The sequence below is a fragment of the Alosa pseudoharengus genome, unplaced genomic scaffold, assembly GCF_046254945.1.
Source record: "Alosa pseudoharengus isolate Yale_2024_CS ecotype anadromous, Long Island Sound unplaced genomic scaffold, YU_APseudo_1.1 YU_APseudo_1.1_scf_9, whole genome shotgun sequence".
NCBI lineage: Eukaryota > Metazoa > Chordata > Actinopteri > Clupeiformes > Clupeidae > Alosa > Alosa pseudoharengus.
In genome coordinates this window covers 2,690,521-2,709,739 of record NW_027468881.1, presented here as the reverse complement: position 1 = coordinate 2,709,739, position 19,219 = coordinate 2,690,521, and the positions used below count along the sequence as shown (strand labels likewise).

General features: G+C 39.1%; 1 protein-coding gene across 3 annotated transcripts in view; it reads left to right on the top strand.

The window, feature by feature from the left end:
* The window catches only part of itpr3 (inositol 1,4,5-trisphosphate receptor, type 3), a 363,942-nt gene that overhangs the window by 137,587 nt on the left and 207,136 nt on the right, over positions 1 to 19,219 (top strand). For all 3 annotated transcript variants that reach the window (XM_076277395.1, XM_076277396.1, XM_076277394.1), the window contains 12 exons: positions 855 to 974; positions 3,520 to 3,642; positions 3,734 to 3,934; positions 4,919 to 5,170; positions 5,269 to 5,394; positions 5,540 to 5,665; positions 6,311 to 6,431; positions 7,088 to 7,269; positions 11,249 to 11,397; positions 11,552 to 11,660; positions 11,745 to 11,838; positions 12,711 to 12,886. In XM_076277395.1, the coding sequence (XP_076133510.1) occupies positions 855 to 974; positions 3,520 to 3,642; positions 3,734 to 3,934; positions 4,919 to 5,170; positions 5,269 to 5,394; positions 5,540 to 5,665; positions 6,311 to 6,431; positions 7,088 to 7,269; positions 11,249 to 11,397; positions 11,552 to 11,660; positions 11,745 to 11,838; positions 12,711 to 12,886 (1,779 nt within the window). The remainder of the gene's footprint in view (positions 1 to 854; positions 975 to 3,519; positions 3,643 to 3,733; positions 3,935 to 4,918; positions 5,171 to 5,268; positions 5,395 to 5,539; positions 5,666 to 6,310; positions 6,432 to 7,087; positions 7,270 to 11,248; positions 11,398 to 11,551; positions 11,661 to 11,744; positions 11,839 to 12,710; positions 12,887 to 19,219) is intronic.

Below are 19,219 nucleotides of genomic sequence, written 5' to 3'. Positions count from 1 at the left end.
GAATTACATACTCTGTGATTAATTAATCTAAATTAATCGCATATAATTTTGCTGTGAAAGTATTTACATTTTTTAAAATCAAATTAATCATTGAATAATCATCATTAGTGACATTAAAATTCAAAAACTCTTTTATTATTATTTTCACTGTTCAAATAATGGCCATAATAATCTATGATATGAGAGCGGGAGCCTGTATTGTTATTGGATTTGTCAATTTTTGTTTTGAGTACAAAATAAGAAAACAAAAAACAACTCATTATCCATTTTTTCATTTTGGTTTTGGAAATGGATGTATCGGTATAGTTTATTGAAAAGTCGTTGTTTTTACATATAGCACCTTTAAGGTGAGAGTAGTGCACTGTGTCAGTCCAAAGAATTGTGAAGTGCAGTTCAGCAGTGTTACAGCCTCAGGGAAAAAGCTCTTGCTGAGCCTGCTGGTGCGGGAACAAATGTTCCTGAATCGGATGTGAAGTGGGTAGAGAGTCTGTCATTTATAATGCTTTCCCTAGGGAGCATTTGTAGTAGGCTATATGTCCTCCAGTGGTGGCCATGTGGGTGCCAATGATCTATTGGGCTTTTATCAACCGTTGGAATGTTTTTTCATCTGCTGTGGTCCAATTGCCATAGCATATTGAGATGCAGTTGATAAAAATGCTGTCAGTGGTACAGTGGTAAGTCCACAAGTTTCCTAGGACAATTACCTTTCTTCAGACTTCAGAGGAAGTAAAGGAACTGTTGTGCCTTCCTCATCGGGGTGGAGGAGTTTCGGGGTGCAAATGTTTGTACAGAGACACGGCACAAACTGTTAGTAGGCTACCGTTTTGAACCTTTTGACTGACTTTATATTGCAGATCTTGGAGAGGCTAAACAAAATGTGCGGTTCAGGAGTATTTAAGAAACAACAGCGACTCCTGAAGAACATGGGGGCCGATAAAGTGATGTTGGATTTGCTACAGGTGTCTTATGACAAGGTAAGCTTAGCATAATAATGAGGAATAATCAGTTTTGCCCTCTATAGATGTTTTCATAAACACAAAATATTATACTTTGATGTAGTTTGTATAGTTAAATATTCTCTTTGGTAAATGGACATTCTTAGGCTAAGTTCTGCATGAAAATCGAATTTGTTTTGTCAGGTTTTTCGGAAGAAAGAGGAGGTGCCTCATCTCTCCGTCCAAACACTTTTGCTTTCAAGTCGCAGAGCAGAGTTTTTTTGTAAAATCTTTGTTTCAACGATCTTTTGTGTTTGTAGGCTATGAATCTAGCGCTTTTGGCTGGATTTGTTGTTCAACCTGTGTCGTGGTGTGAGAAGGCAGAATCGCGACACACCCTTTTTAGTGTTTCACGCAGTGCTTTGCAGCTTATGCGGCTGCTTAAGCAACACACATCTCCCACTTTAGCCTACTTACCGGTAGCCTATTTTGTCCAAAAATAAATAAATACATTATAATTTCGTACCTCTTGTTGCTTTCATTGTAGACTATGTGTAACGGATGCCAGCTAGCTTAGCTGTGCTTGTGGAACGTTGGTAAACCTCACTCCCCGACGCCTCAAGAGTGCTGCTGGCATGTGAGCCAGTAGCCTGGGCTATTGGCTCAACTGTCAGCACGCTCGCCTCCCGATCCGAGGTGCTGCTGTTCGCTGAGTCCGGGCGCGTGCAGGGCTGAATCGCGCAGGTTCAACACAACACAGGTTACATATGCGTCCAACTTTACCAAACATTATAGAAGTAAACCCCCTGTCCTTGCCCCGCTCTCTTTCTCTCTCTCTCTCTCTCTCGCTTAATGGACACGCGCAACTTGGCCTGCACAATCCAAAAAACATTCACAATCGTGAAAGCAAAGACGCATAGAAGACGACGCAGTAAATTACTATTAAATCCGGTTAGCATCATTAGGATGCTGCACATATTTGTTTAAAACTCTTGCATTCAAGTTGACTGACTGACTCAATACCAATGTTTCCCAAAAGGGCCTGTCCCAAGGAGAACAGTATTACCTGGAAACTTAAACACACATGGGGAAACTGAACAGCTCAACCAGTAGACTATAAGTTAGTGACAGTACTATACTTTGTTTACAATATTTCCAGGCTTCAACCAGACAGCTGAATTAAAGAGGTAGAGTTGTAATAGAAATAGTAGGCCTATGTAAAGGGGCTACAGCGGAATACACTGCCCCCTGCAGGTTTCTTTATTTGAACACGGGCACTGAGCAAAGGAAAACACCAGTCTACTAGCTATATAGAAAATAGGTTTATTGTACAATAAATTTCACATAGAAAGTTAAAATATTTGGGGGGAGAGCAGTCACTCCAGAACTCTGGCTGTTGTAAAGTGCTATGTGCTGAGTCATAAATAATTAGGCTACATGAATTTAAGTAACAACTATGCCGGACCACCGGAATAAAACAGGTTATACAAGTTAGCAGATAATTACACATAGAAAGTGCACACGTGCTCAATGGAAATGACAGTTCATCTCATAACACAGTTCATCACAAATTCAATCATAAAAACGAAGGTACAGAAACCACTGTGCAAACACTGCAACAATAAATACTTCACAAAGGCTACGTATATCACCCCCTTATTCCCGGCCACCGCCAAGGCTCAAATTAAATTATTCAGCACCAGAAGGAGCGTTTGTTTTCTCTCCACCCTCTCTCACACATATACCTGCCGGGGAGTAGGCCTACACTTCCCCGGAAAAAGTACACAAAGAACACAGGATTAATACATTAAATCACCAAATTACTGCTGACTCCGTCACCACTGCTGCCGGACGTGGGGTTCAACGAAGGACATAAAACAGAACAGCGATCGCACTAACAGGGCACAAACTCCCTAATTTAGGCCTAATGGCACTTACCCCGAATAATTGGTCAACCACACCGACGCTAAAAGGATTGCCCACGTCCCAGCACGGCAGCCGTTGGTTCTAAACTCAGCAGTACGCTGTCCCTTCCTGCTGTTCAACAAAGACCTTAGCCATTTATCCCATCCCTCATTAACAAATGCAGCACAGGTGTGCTGCTGCATCCACCCCAACACCACAGATCACGGGACTGGACCACGCCCTCATCCACAGCAACTATTGTTGCAACACACCCGCTTACACCTAAGCTATAGGCTAATCTGCATAAAATGTGCTGTCATAAATATCAGAAATTCAGTATTCTCTCTTTTTTATCATTTTTTTTAATTTCAGCATATAAAATAGTATATATTATATTATATATTATATTCTAATCCTCTGGTGTTCCAAGGTAGGCAATTGAAATGTTATTTAATAAAATGTCTAGCGTCCCCCCCTCCAAAAAAAATAATAAAAAATTGAGGTTTGTATCGAATCGTGGGTCAGAATTCGTGATACAAACCGAATCGTGAGGTTGGTGTATCGTTACAGCCCTAATAGAAATATAACAAAATAAATTAAGAAAGGAATCTCCCACCCTACCTTTACACGTTGGTTATTTGTAATAGTAATTCATCTCTTTTTCCATCTCTTTTTATAGAATGACAAAAAAATGCAAGAGATCATTAAGTATACCCACATGTTCCTGCAAAGGTTTTGTTCAGGTAACCAAGAAAATCAGGTCCTCCTCCACAAGCACCTGAACCTGTTTCTTACTCCTGGTGTGAGTACAATCAATTTATTTATGTCATGGTAGGTTTCAACTGGATAGGATGTAGGTTTCTTTTTACTCTCATTTTTGGATCTCTCATCAGCTTCTTGAAGCAGAGACTGTGCAACACATCTTCTGTAATAACTATCAGCTGTGCACTGAGATTAGTGAGCACGTCCTCCAGCATTTCATTCATTGTCTGGCAACACATGGCCGTCATGTTCAGTACCTCAACTTTCTGCACACCATTATAAAGGCGGAGGGAAAGTATGTGAAAAAGTGTCAAGATATGGTCATGACTGAGGTGAGTGGCCCTTCACTGAGTTTTGGAATGCTTAAAGGGATATTCCACCATTTGGGGAATTACACTCATTTTCCACCTCCCCTTGAGTTAAACAATTGATTTTTACCTTTCTCCAGTTCATCCAGCCGTTCTCTGAGTCTGGTGATACCACTTTTAGCTCCAGCCTAGCAAAGATCATTGAATCGGATTAGACCATTAGCATCTCACCATTAACTCAAGGGGGGGTGGAAAAAAGTGTAATTCCCCAAATGGTGGAATATCCCTTTAAGTATAAGAGATTAAACTTAAAGATGCATCCACAATTTGATTAATTGATTAAATGGTGCTTTATTATGCAATAACACACACAAATTATGATGGAAGTTTGAATGAAGTAATAGGCAGTTTTCTCAGTAATGTCTTTGTAAAAAGTTATGGCATATTGTGTCGGTTATTACAAAATGCACCATGCAACACCTGTAATAATCATAATAATTTAAAAAATAAAAATGATAATGTCACAGACAGACCTACAGTCCTACAGACTATGAAGCCACCTTAAATAAGTACTTTTTACAACACACACTTTTTTAATTAATTTATATTCTTTTATTTCTGTTATTTAGTCTATTTCCATTTTACTTGTCTGAGTCTTGGGCTATTTCCATCACATTTGTTTGTCCTGTCTGTGTAAAGCACATTGAATGACTATTGTATGATAATGTTCTATGGACCCTTTCAACTGCAAACAAACAGGTGCATTCCTAAGGCATTTCCGGTTGCACAGAAACAGACATTTAGCTAATGGTAACGTGGAGACAAACAAACATGTAAAAAACACATTTTAGAGTCCAACATATTGTAGAGCATTACAAGTCCGATTCATTTCAAAGTGTCTGAGCTGGTTTTGAATTTTTGAACAGAAACCCTCTAGGAGCACATTGAAACGGTCTATACTAATAAAATGGACTTTAATTTTGACTTTGACTCTTCATTTCCATACAGTTAACCAATGCTGGGGAAGATGTTCTGGTATTCTACAATGACAAATCCTCATTTTCCACGATGTTGGAGTTGATGGTGGAGTCACGGGAAGGTATTCAGGACAACAGCCCCCTTTGTTACCACATCTCACTTGTGGAACTCCTAGCAGCCTGTGCAGAGGGCAAGAATGTGTACACCGAAATCAAGTGCACCTCACTTTTGCCTTTGGAAGATGTGGTGAGGGTGGTCACACATGACGACTGTATCACTGAGGTATGGAAAAAGCTCAGTAAAGCTCATTTTCTGATTGGAGAATTATTTTTTCAGTTCAAATTGCAGTTAATGAGTATGTGTGATGACTTTATATGCAGGTTAAATTCGCCTATGTGAATTTTGTGAACCACTGCTATGTAGACACAGAGGTGGAAATGAAGGAGATCTACACAAGTAACCATATCTGGAGGTTGTTTGAAGACTTTACAGTAGACATGGCACAGGTTAGAGGACCAGTTGTACACATGGCTACTAAAATAAAAAATAGCACTATGTTATTGTACTTAAACATAACAAGGCAGAGGATCCTGATGATTATTACTGACAAGATGAATTAGGATGCATGGTCATTGCTCTCTGTTGTCTTAGATATGCTGCAAACTTGATAGAAGACCTTCTGATGCTGTACTGGAGAAGTATGTCATCATTGTGGTTTTGGACACCATACATGCTTTTTTTAGCTCACCTTTCTCTGAGAACAGCACCTCACATCAGGTAAAATAAAGAATGAAACCGTTTTTGATTTTAGAGTATTGCAATTGGTAATTACACCCGTTGTGCAAGAAGAGAGTGCAATGTTTTGTGTATGTATATATATACATATATTATTATTATTATTATTATTATTATTATTATTATTAATACACAAAATACATAGGTATATATAAAATCCCTGATAAAAGTGTACCTCAAAAGGGGCAAATTGTTGCACAGTGTTACTTTAACATTTATGCCAATGTTGTATCGTCATGGTGTGATGAAGTGGTTTGAATACTACATTGAAGATTCCAGGCAAAACTGATCTCACTCTTCTCGGCATCTTCAATGATGTCATCAGGATGTTAAATAGTAGAGCTAGATGAAACTCATCAGAGGCTTGATCTTTCAAAAAGACAATGCCACTGACAACATAAGTCATCCAGTTATAGTATTGGAGCAAGCATGGGATCTAGCAAAAATACCACTAACATCATTCAGTTGAGTCCTCTATCTTTAGTGGAATGTGCAGAAATTCCACTTGAATTGTACATGGACTTTATGTTATGTACTTTTGTTGTTGGATTTTTTTCAAAATTTGACCAATTGTACCAGTTGGGTTTACTACTGCTCTGTCCTCTCCCCCTAAAATTGTGCTGGCAGACCCATCACCTCATCGTGACACAGCTGCTACATGCAAGCTTGCGTCTGATGGATTGCTCCTGGTTGCAGCCACAGCAAAGGGTCCTGGTTGAAACTTGTATCCGCACACTTGCCCTCACTGGTGAGGTCCTTTCTTAGTTTAAAGGACAATTCCAGTCATTTTCACACAGATCTCTATTTCTTGAGGTCACCTAGTACTGTACTAGTTTTTTTTTTGTACCGACAGTATTCGGTGACCTCAAGAAACAGAAATGTCTATGTGAAAAATGGCCGGAATTCTTCTTTGAGTCAGTACACTTGCTGCAGCTTTGTGATGTGAATAAATTGATTGAAGACTTCTAGTAGCACAATCAGGAGAGCAAAAACCAAGGCATTAAAATAGTCAAGTCTTGAAAAAAGTGAATAAATGTTTCAGCATCACACAATGACAAGATAGATAGACAACATAACTTTTTTCAATATTGCTTAGATGGTAAAATGTTGTTCTGGCAATAGCTTTGATATGAGACACTCAATTTCTCAAGTTTCTATGTCTGTCTCACAACTAATAACTCTGTTATGGAAAGTTCATACCCATCCATTTCTTAATCTACATGAATATACACACTGCACGGTCATGTCAGTCAGAAGAGTAAGGATTTCACTACATATTGTACTTTAAATGTATGTAAATAACTTGAACTTTATAGATAGATAGATAGATAGATAGATAGATATAGATACATTATTAGATATATTCATATATTTTCCCTTCCTCTTTACCTTGTTTATCTGCAGCTAAGAATAATTCCATCTCTTTGCCCATTGAGCTGGAGTCTCAGATTAGCATCACGCTTGCCAGTATTACACAAAATTCTTTGTCACGCTCCAACCCAAGCCAAAAGAGTTCCTCACGCTCCAGTCGCCCAGCAGCTCCTACTAATCCATGGGACTACAAGAACATCATTGAAAAACTACAGGTAGGCCTATGTGGAAACAGCATTTCAGGACGAAGCACACACAAATTAGTTGTGTTAGGGGTGCAACAGATCACAAAATTCACGGTTCTGTTTGAATCCCAGTTTTGAGTCACCCAGCAGATCATTTTTTGAATAAGCAAAAAGACAAAAAAAAATAACTTTTCTATTTATTAATGGAATGTATGGATTTTCAAGTGTTTGTGTCTGTTAAGACAGCTTTTAAAACAGGAGGTTTCTTCTAATTATGTGTAATGGGAAGGCAGTCACTTTGTTTCGGAAATACTAGAATATTATAAAGGTATAAATATTTTATTAAAGCAACACCAAAGAACTTTTCCTCTGTCGCACACATGCTATTTGTTTATCACCGGCTTTGCAAATAACGATGTCCACAGACTAGGTAGAATATGTTGCATGAGTTTATGAAAGTATGATGTATTGCGACATCACAAGTCAAATTTTAAGTTTCTTATGTCTCATTCCATCGAACTACAGACCCACTACCCGATCTGGCAAACTTACATAGTGCAGTTACAGCCGATATAGGGCCGCGAAGCTAATGCAGAAGTGCCGTTCACCCTGTTACGAGTTGATGAACCACTGATTTTGGAAACATTATTTTAAGGTATCGTCAATAAAAAGATGCCTGTAGATGTCCCTTACTGCAGTGAGCATTTTGCCAGGGTGCAAAGTGGAGGAGCCACCTGAAAACTACTGTACATCTCCGGTGACCCTCTTCATTGTATTCCCAGGTCGTAATAGTGTCAGTTTGCCTCATCAAGGTTCTTTGAATAGAAACCTTTGGCCACACATTTTCCACTTTAGGTGAGCAATGAACTCTTTCAGCTGTAGCTTTTCAATTCCTTCCCACTTCTGATACCAATGTGTCAGAACCAGTACCAGTACCAACCGGCTTCAGCTTCTCCCTCGTGACATTGGTCATTATAGGGTCATTCCACGTCAATTCAACCAGGGCCCACGCACCAGGTGTACCTATGTTACCCAGGAGACATACTGTAAAATGTATTTTACTTAAGATCAATACTTCAAGATACAGCCAGTTTTACGGGGGGAGGGGGGTGTCGATTTTGTTCGGCCTCTTTTTTTTTGTCAAAGTTCACAAGCCCATAGAGCAAGAACTAAACCATGTAGGAGGCTCAAATTTTGCATGCTTGTACATAAATAGGAATAGTATGTAGCAAAATCGTCATGTTTAGTCTGGATGATCCTGCATGGTCATAGCTGTCCCTCAAAGTTGATCAAAATTGTATTGGAGTTTTTGGCTGGGCTCTGTTTAGGCCTTCAGAAGACATATTTGTACTCAACATAGGCTCTTAATTTACTTTACTTATTGAGATAAGTAGAAACACTCTCACAAAAAGCAATCAACAAAAAAGAAATCCCATCAGGGTCTGAACAGCAGACCTCACAAGTCTGATCAATCAGTCAAATCATTTTGGTTCTCATTTTCAGAGCACCCAAACACCTTGTGGGATAACAAAATATTTGTTTTATATGTTTTTTTATTCTCCATGATCCCTTCTTTTTAAAAACACCAATTTGACTTGTCTTATGCAAATCTTTCTTTTTTATTTTCCACCCTGAACATGGGCAAAATGCCCCATTGAGATCAATATGTTTTATGTAGTTACCACAGTGTCACCTGTGGTTGTATAGAGTAACCTGTGGTAACAACTGGCCTTTGGTCATAGCAACCATCTATTGAGAATTAGTACTGTAATGGCAGTTTGTCCTGCAAGTTGAGAAATTAGTTGATATGGGGCAGAAAGAAGTACAAACAAGACGGTTTTAGCGATGAAAACATTTAAATTATATCAGCAATGAACACAACGCACACCGTTTTACCACCTCGAACGTGCATTTCTTTCTGTGAACTGAACGCCATGTCATCCATTATCCCTTACATGCTATATGCATAATTCACCATTAACTAGATTAGCGTGGTGCTTACCTGTGGTCAAAATGACTCCAAGACAACTGGGGCCCTATTTTGGCGATCTAAAACGCATGGTCACTGGCGACTAGCTTAAATAAATTTAGGGGTTTGTCCAGTCGACATTCAGGGTGGTTTTGTTATCAAACGTTGGGTGCTTGGCTCAAAAGAATGTTCTCATGTTCCTTAATCAGTCATTGGTGTGCTTTGTGTGTAACATCATTTAAACCAATGAATATGACATCTGTCATTCCCTTTGACAGCAAGCAGTGCAACTTCAAACAGCAAAACTGCTTGCACGCGAGACCAATGATAATCAATAGGCTCAAGTCAGGGAATGTTGGGTTTTCTTTAGTATGTTGACTGCCACATCTAGCTGCAAGGTGAGTGACTGCATACGTTAACTTACATGCTGAATCTGGCTGAGGATATTTTGTCGTATGACTGTACAAATACAAAATTGGTCAGATCTAATCTCCACAGTCGAGGACTGGGCTTCAGGGTCTGCAGTAGCCTCCCTCATTTCCAGAAGAGCCTCTCTGACTTGCCCAGCCTGGTACCTTACCGGCTCTGGCAACTAGCATGCTAGCTGTCAAAGCTAGTAGACATAACAGTAAGCTAACCTTACTTGATGACTTGTCTTACAAACAAAAACTGAAAAATCTGCAAGTTTATGATGACATTTATTGTCATCGTTTGTAGGCATACTCACTGGCTAACTCCACCTATGAGCCTGGTGGGAGGGGTTCACTGTTCCTACTCACTACCACCAACTTGATTAGTCCTATTATAAGCAATGCATTAAAAACTCTTTGGGTGTAATTGCATAAATCTTGCATTCAATCTACACACAGGATACATCATGAATTCAGGAAATCCTTTAATCATTCGTTTTAAAGATAAAATGTAGTAGGGTAGACTGAGTACAGTTGAGACATGTGTACAGTTGAGACACGTTAAATATCTTGCTTGCACAGCAAGCCCAAGTTGTGATTTTTGCTATGCACATGCGTATTAGTGCCCTCTTTGATCATGGAAAATTTGAACGACACAAGTATCTCCCATCCAAGGATATCGGCAAATGTTTTTTTTTCCAAAGTAAGAATTTCACTTCATCATGCACCTACGACAATGAATAGCTCATTACACTTATGTTACTGTTAAACGTAGGCCTACCTGGTATCATTACAAACATTATTCTGTGTCCTAAAACTGGCATATTTTATGGCATTGTGTCATGTAAGGTTGTTGCAAAATCTAGAGAAATGTGTGAGGTGGTCAGCGGGGGACAATTGAGACACACATTGGATTGTGTTAGGCTACTTGAACATTCCATTTGTAGGCTACTGTTCGCTATCTGTTCCTGTGTCACATTTTGTTCATGATGTATTCCCTTTAACCAACGCTAATTTAAATGAAATGAATGAATTTGAACTACAAACACTTTGCAATTGATATGTTTTTATTTATTCAACTTTCCAACTAACGGTTAGTTAACTATACATCATTAAAGATGGGTGTCTCAACTGTACCAGGTAGGTGTCTCAACTGTACTCTATAGTTTATGAGCTAATTGTGGAAAATATAAACTACTTATGGGTATTATTGATTGATAATATTTTAGTCTACAAGCTAAGGAAATGGCATGTGGAATGAAATCACTTCTTTTCAGTATCCATTTTTTGTTTGATTTTGTGTGGGCAAAAAGTGTCTCAACTGTACTCAGTCTTGAGCATAGCATGGTGATAGGCACTTTGCATTGAACTGTAGATTTTTACAGCACACACAGCCCCACAGTTTTGCGCCTTACACGACAAGGTGGACCCTGCAAGTATAAATAAAGTGTCAATCTAATACTACAGTGTCAGAGAAGATTTCACGGGGAACACTTAATGTAGATAAACATGTTGTTGACAACTACAATTATTTTTGTTCCTCTAGGCAAAAGTTTAAGAGATTAGGATAAAAAGTGGGACAACTTTGATACAGTACAGCATATCTCACAGTGTCAATTATATATTGCAGGACATTATAAATACCCTGGAGCAACGCTTGATGCCTTTAGTAAATGCTGAGCTGTCTGTGCTGGTAGATGTGTTACACCAGCCTGAGCTGCTCTTCTTGGAGGGCACAGAAGTAAGGACACGTTGTGAATCTGGAGGATTTATATCAAAGTAAGTGCCACTAGTGTGTATGTGCATATGTTTAACTATCAGTATTTGGGAAGGTCTTTCATGCATGTCGTTTATAGGTCATTTTGTTAAGACAAAAATGACAAGTCACACAAAAGAAATGATCAGTGTGTGTATGTGTGTCTTTGCACATAAGGTTGATCCAGCATACTAAAGCTCTAATGAGCTCAGATGAGAAGCTGTGCATCAAGGTGCTCAAGACTCTCCAAGAGATGCTCATCCGTACACTAGACTTTGATGAGAAGGTTTGAAGTTACCTAATATTTGAATGTGTTTGTTGAGTCAATGTGACTATGTAAAAAAACACGTAATTATGTCTTTGTTTTCAGGGAACATCCCTAAGGAAGGTACTACTACAAAACTATCTCTTCCCCAACAAAAAGGGCGGCAATAAGTCTGAGATAGTTGAGATTGGAGGAGGAGGTAATACCACCAGGAACTTTCTCAACAGAATTTAACAAACATCCTAATACTGCAAATACTGCAAATACTGTATTGTTTCCTTAGTATCATTTAAAATCTTCATTTAAGTCTCAGGGTGGGTTGCACCAACAAGGATTAAATGAATCTTGGTTCAAGAATTTGTTGATCTAGGTTTCATTTTAATTCAAGCTTTTAATTTACAGTACATTTGTTTAAACATGGTTTAAGAAATCCACAATAGATGTCTGGACTTTGTCTATTATTTGAACTCATTGGCAAAGTACAACTACCTTCACCGTGGTGTCATAGTCAACGACAAAACAGTTATACAAAGTTAATTACTTCACTATTGACTGACAATGGGTTACCATCGAAAACATGTCCAGAAAAAAGAAACACTTACCCCAATAATGTTCGAATGACTGAATAAAAAACCTAAGGACATTTATCCTGCAGAGGAGTTGCTGCTTACATCTTGTGACAGTGCGTCTTCAGCTGTGCTTCATATGCGCCTTTCACTATAGACCTGGTTTTTCTTGGTCAGTGGCGTAATGCTTTTTAGATAGTGTAAGATAGCGATTTTAGGTAATGCACCAGACCACGGCGTAGATCGTTGATTGCCACAACCTTGAGCGCTTTGTTCAATAAAAGAGATGCGCATGGCGAAAAATTCGAGTGTAAGATAGCAATACGCTTTGCTTTGTGATTACAATACGCTTTGCATTGAGTTTTAGATCGCAAAGATAGAGCCCAATATCTGATCTAAATTATGAACCCAGATCTGACTGCTCGCAACCTTACTGCCAAATTCTCAGTCAGCGGCACTGCAAGTATATTGGCGATATATCCTCATCTTTTGCATATGTCTTTAGGAGGTGAGGAAGAGTGTGATTGGGCAGCTGTAGCTGCAGTCCAGTGTCGTTTGGACAGAGAGGGTGGGACGAAACTTTTTACTGACCTTGTCATGAGCACCAAAAGTGATAAGATTTTCCAGGAATCCATTCAACTGGCCATTTGTCTGCTGGAAGGGGGGAACACAGATATTCAGGTAAGAATTTAACGCTGCTTATTGAAATTATTCCTGATAGATGTAAAATATTTGGCCTGGAATTCATAATTGTTATGTGTAGAGCCATCTACCTTCCAATGGAGTTTGTATTCATTTTGTGCTACATCCCACTGCAAGGGAATGCTAACATTGCCACTAATGAACTGGCACTTCTATTCATATACCCTCATTTGAAAGAACACATCAAGACTCAACCACTACAATTTTTCAAACATACTCCCCAACTATTTACTGTAACTCCATTGGCCCTATTTTGACAATCTAAAATGCTGGGTCTGAAGCGCATGGTTTAAGTACATTTATGCCGTGCCCATTCCACTTTTGCTAGATTGACGGCGGAATAAGTGATCAGATGTCAGGTGCAAAAGGAATCCTTTTCTCGAGGTCACCGAGTACTGTTGGTACGAAAAAAACAAAAACAATCGTTTTTACCTAGCTCGAGTGGCTAGTTTCAACAGCTAAAGCAGCCAGGCAACTACAGCGCTCCACTCTGGGGCATGAACATAAGGGCTCATGGAACCAATCACAAGTGATTTTTCTTGTTTAGAAGTAGTGGTTTCATCCAATACTGAGTAAGGAAATTCAAGCCAATACTAATTGGCATTAGTACTCCGCGCGAGCTCTCCACATACATCATAGTTTGTTTCCGACAATATGTGGCACAGATAAACGCAACGTTCACAGGCAGGGGTGCCTTAATACCACCCGAGGCCCCTGGGCTGTATGTTTTTTAAGCCCCCCCCCCCCCCGCAAATAATAATTATGATTAAATGATACCCGGCCCGCGATCTGAACACATAATGCAGGGTTGCCAACTCTCACGCATCTGGCGTGACACTCACGCTTTCAGCACCAATCTCACACTCTCACGCACACTCAATAAATGTCACGCCAAATCCATTATTTTTTTTTTGCAATTTTGTTGATGACTAGACTATACCACAGCATTGTTTCTAAATGACAGGATACGAGTTTAAGGCATACATATGTCTAGACCAACAGCAGGTAGGTCTAATATCCGCCTACAATGTTCTCAGCACAGTTTTCTCTGATTGTTGATTCGCTGACTAGGCTATTTTAATCCGGTCCGCGACACCTTCACGGAACACGCTGCTATTTAGACATAAGGCAGACCGACATAAAGTGTGGCCGCCCATTCTTCTCTAGGAACTACTCGCGAAGTAGCCTCACAGACATCACATGAAATACCTTTTTCTCATCTTTTATAAGGTGCTATAGCCGCTATTTGCGGCGATAAACGGTTCGCGAGAAAATTAACTTTAAAGAAATAATCATATTAGGCTACTATAACTCTGCGCTCATTTCAATTCATATAGGAGGAATATCTCACAAACTTCAACCGACATTTCTTGAGTGTGCGTGAGAGCGTGAGATTGGTGCTGAAACCATTCATAAGTCTCAATCTGTCCATTTCTTTCCACAAAACTCGCCAGAAGTCATCATTTAAGTGGTTATTACTACCTTTTTCAGGTGGACAGGGGGGCCCTTTTCATGTCTGTGCCCAGGGGCCCAGTGGCTCATAATCCTTCCATGCCACGGGGTTAAAACACTGGTCTTGTTTAAGTGCAATCAATAATTTAATTGTACATTTTGAAGAAACTTTTCCATTCTATTAGGTTTTTTTTTAAAAAAACATAAATCAGGGATTATACTGTACATAGCAAAAAAGTCAGGGGACAGACATTTTTAAAATTAGGTTTAGGGAAAAATTTAACGCACACGCACTATGACTTCACAAAATCTCACTCTAGCCAAACACCCAAAGTTGGCAACCCTGCACATAGCGTGCGCTTCTGGTTAATAACATGCAGTGTAGCCTATCATTATTCAGCCTATGTAAAACCTTTACATACACAGGAACAGAAAGCCCTCGAATCATGTCCGCCTACCCATGACATCGCTTATCAAAAAGGCTAGCCTATACTTCACGAAAACAAGCGTTGAACTTTTACAACACTGGCTGTAGGCTAAGTTAAAAGATGGGTACACATATGGACGTTTAAAAGCTTTTCAAAAGTGCATGTGTTTGTCGTGTCGGGGGGTTCCCCAGGAGTTTTTTTGAAATTCTGTCTACTTAACACACAAGTTTAACGCAGTTTGGGAGGGACAGAAATACTTTTAGCCTACAGAACAAGCTCATGTGACGTGAACATGGCTACCTTATGCATTATCACTACACTACATGGAGACATATCTCACGTTAACAATGGAGAAAACATAACATAGACTATTATATGTGCGAATGGGTTAACACAAACTTAGCTGTTGGTGAACGGAGATGCAGATCACTTATTCATTTATTTGCGCCACAGCCCATGTTCTGCGTTCACTCCAATGAGACAAGTGAAATACGTTTTTAAAGCCGTTTCATTTCCAGGCTATTTTCTACGATATTTACCTGCTATGCCTTCTGTTTTCATGGACAGTTACAGGAATCCACATCATTCGTTTATCGTTGCTTCAACCCTACCCACGTTATCTCCAGAGTTTGTAGGCCTATGATAAGTTTGTCAGTCAGCTTCAGCCTCTCCTCTAGCTCCTCTACACCCGTTAGGATTTATTAAGTGTGCTTGCAAAGCAGCACACTTATTGTTCTTCTTCTTAAGTTTTATTATTATTTTTCCCGTCTCCCTAATTTTTTGTCAGCCCTAGCGCCTAGGCCCTTTGAGACAGAGACACCGTTCCAACTTTAAAACGTCCGGTCAGTACCGGTGTAAGTTGGTCGCGAAGATGACGTCAGGTGGGCGTATATGAACTGGGGACTCCAGTGTGAGGGTGCATAAGTTAAAAAAAAAAAGAAATATTCCAAAAGTTTACATCATTTGGCAAACCACCCACAGGTATTTGGTAACTCTCACCATTCACCTTTTACCTTCTATCACAATGCCTTCCAAGTATGCTCAATGTCTCTGGGCAGCCACAACATCTCCTGGCAACCTTGCCCAATCATGAAATCCTTGCTCTGCCATGGGATAGTATGGACTTACAAACTGAAATAGCAAGGAGAACAGTAGCTATATATAGCTTACATAATAGAGTTGTTTTCACATTGACGGTATTCAAATTACATTTTTCATTATTGTTACATATCATGATGGGAGAGTATTATTAAAAATGTTACAAGTATGCAAATGCATATGTTTACGGGCATTTAGGTTTTACTGTGTTGTTTTGTTGTAAAGACATGCAAGGCATTCTGGGCCATGTAATAGACAAAGCAGTGGTCGGCAGCGTTAACTTGATTTCCTGTATTAATATGAATAGGTGTTTCTGTAAACCTAGGGACAATAAACAGCTATCTCTGTTACAAAAACGAGCTGGTAATCGCCATTGAAGAGGGAACTATGATAAAAAGATTGTTTTCCTAAAAGCATGGAGTTGACGAAAGAATAAACAAGCGTCACGTTAATGTTAAATAGCCTACCTATCTGAACGCTAGGTGGCAGCGTTGTATTACATTTCACTAGTGTAGCCTACTTGAAATACGGTGTGAGATTCACAAGTAAGGAAGGTGCAAATATTATGTCATTTATCATGGGAAATTATTGGAAATGTTATTTCTTGTTTATCCTAATTGCAAACCACACACATCCATTCGGAATCACACGTACACATTTAATACTGAAAGACTATCATTTCGTTTATTTGATGTCGCCTAGCAACACAGTCTTCAGAGCAAAGATTCTAGAACAGGGCTTCAGAGAGACACGTTTTGAGTTTGTGGCCAAGAACCTAAAATATCGGTTTCCATGTGCTGGATGGTGTGCGTCCTTTATGAAAGTAAGTGTTTTATACAGTTAACGTTACAGACATAATGAGTCATGTTGTAGTGGTCAACATAAACGTGCCCCTTCTGTTATTAGAATGCTAAGCGGAGAAGCATGCTAAGCAGAGATTTAGTATCATTAATTTCTTGTGTGGCTAGCTATAGGGAGGAGATGTATGTTGCTAATTGGGATTTATGTTGTTTAGGTAATGCCATGGTCATTTGATATGAGATGCTTGCACTCGTAACTTCGTCACGTGTAACTTTAGGACTGCTATTTTTTTTTACTAACAGTAATTCACGAAGCACTTTAGCCCTAAAAGTAGCACCTACGTCTGTGACAGCTTAAAAGAAGTGGCAAGGACTCCTAACGCGATGTTTTGAAATGCGTCTACTATTGTCTACAGGAGCTTCCAATCGCGAGGGAACTTGCATTGTAGGCATAACTAAGGGATGCAATAACACCACCAACAACCAAAACTAGCCTACTCATTGTCAACATGTACATGAAATGTAACGTTTCATGTGAATTAAATTAAAATGTTTTCTTTGCAAACGTAGGCATAGGCGTATGGTGACAGATTAATTTAATAATGCTGCTGTGTGAATGACGGTAATCACGGTGAATGAAGTGGCCACTTCTTAATGGGACCCACTGTATGGAAGTGGGCTAAGTAAAATAGAGATGTTTTCAATAAGATAAGGTTAATCAGAATTCTACGATATGCCCGCTTGACAACGGCTTGACAACAGCAGAGATAGAACTGGCCTTTGGCCATAGCAACCATCCATTTAGAACAACTGGCCTTGATAGCAACCAAAGATCTCAGCTGTGTTGCAATGTGAGGCAAAGTATAGAAAGGTGATGAAACATACAGAGACAGGTCAAGAAATATAGTGCAGTGTAGACAGTAGTATACAGTTGATTTACAGAACGTGGTTTAGAGTAATATGAATTAAATATAAATATGTACAGTGTATTAGCAGTTATCTCATACAATAAGTAGAATAATGTAGGCTATGTAGATGTAGCAGTAACATTATAATAGTAGAAATAATAATATAGATATATGCAGTGTATTAACAGAATATAATAAAACAGAATAAATATAGATATTCAATATGACAAATATATAACAGATATGTACATAACATACAGCTATGTGCCGTATGGAAACAGTGTCATTGTAGTGCAGAAACAACATTATAAGAGTAGTAAGAATAAGTTAATGTGCAGGATGAATAGTATAAAGATCAGTAGAATAACTGTATAAATGTAATTACAGTAGGCCTATGTACATTTGTAAATAAATAGAAAACTATGGGTGAGAGGGATAAATTAATTTTATTTAATTGTAAAAGTAAATTGCATTCAATTAAATTGCCATTAAAAATCTTTCCAGTAGGCTTTAATGTCACACAAAAAGTACAACCAAAGCTGAGCTTGATCAACTAGAACGTCTAAAGAACCAGAACTTGAGGTTAGTTTTTTGCTGGGTCCCAGGCCATGTTGGTCTGAGGGGAAATGAGAAAGCGGACAGTGCTGCTAAGCAAGCCCTCAATGAAGAAGTCACAGAATGTCAAATCCCTGCCCCAGACCTTAAACCTATACTGAAGCAAGGAATGTGAATTTTGGCACATTTTCATGATCCACTGGGTCGTTATGGGCCACACAAAATACGGTGTTGCTAAAATTACTCCTATTGTGGCTATTAGAGACATGCGTTCATGAGTATCCAGCTACATTCAATGAGTTAAGTAAAATACATTCACACACAAAAAAAACCCCATCACTAATGTTGTGGACATTCCTTTCTTCTGAGATACATCAATAGGCTCTCAAAACAATCCCAAACAGACATAAGGTCTTTATAGAGCAAATCCATATAGATTATTTGTCAAATAAACCAGTAAAACAGAATATATAACATTCACACTCATAGCTCATATTTCTAAAATAAATCAGTGAAAAAGTATCCTGACAAACAAGCAGCATTTTAATGCCTTAGTCATATTTCATAATTTCAAATTTTTCTCTAGGTTACCTGATAGCCCACGAACCGCATTCACCCCGCAAGGCAATAGTTGAATAGAGCTTTTGAGGTATTGCCACTGCTCCAACACTGAAAGGCACTGTTAGAATGCTTGGATCAAGCCAGGTTCAGCATAGCGTATGTTACTGTCTGCTCACGTTGGTGACCGGACCAGGGCAAGCACACTTTCGCAGTTCCCGCCGGAAATGCAGTCTAGTTATTATTTTTATTATTATTTTTCCCGTCTCCCTAATTTTTTGTCAGCCCTAGCGCCTAGGCCCTTTGAGACAGAGACACCGTTCCAACTTTAAAATGTCCGGTCAGTACCGGTGTAAGTTGGTCGCGAAGATGACGTCAGGTGGGCATGCCGTTCGTCCGCCATATTGGATTGAACAGAAAGCGAAACTAAATTTTCACAGGTCACAAATTTGGTCCGAACGCCACGAAACTTGACGTACATTATCCTTGGACCAAGCCTCACAAATGTTAGCG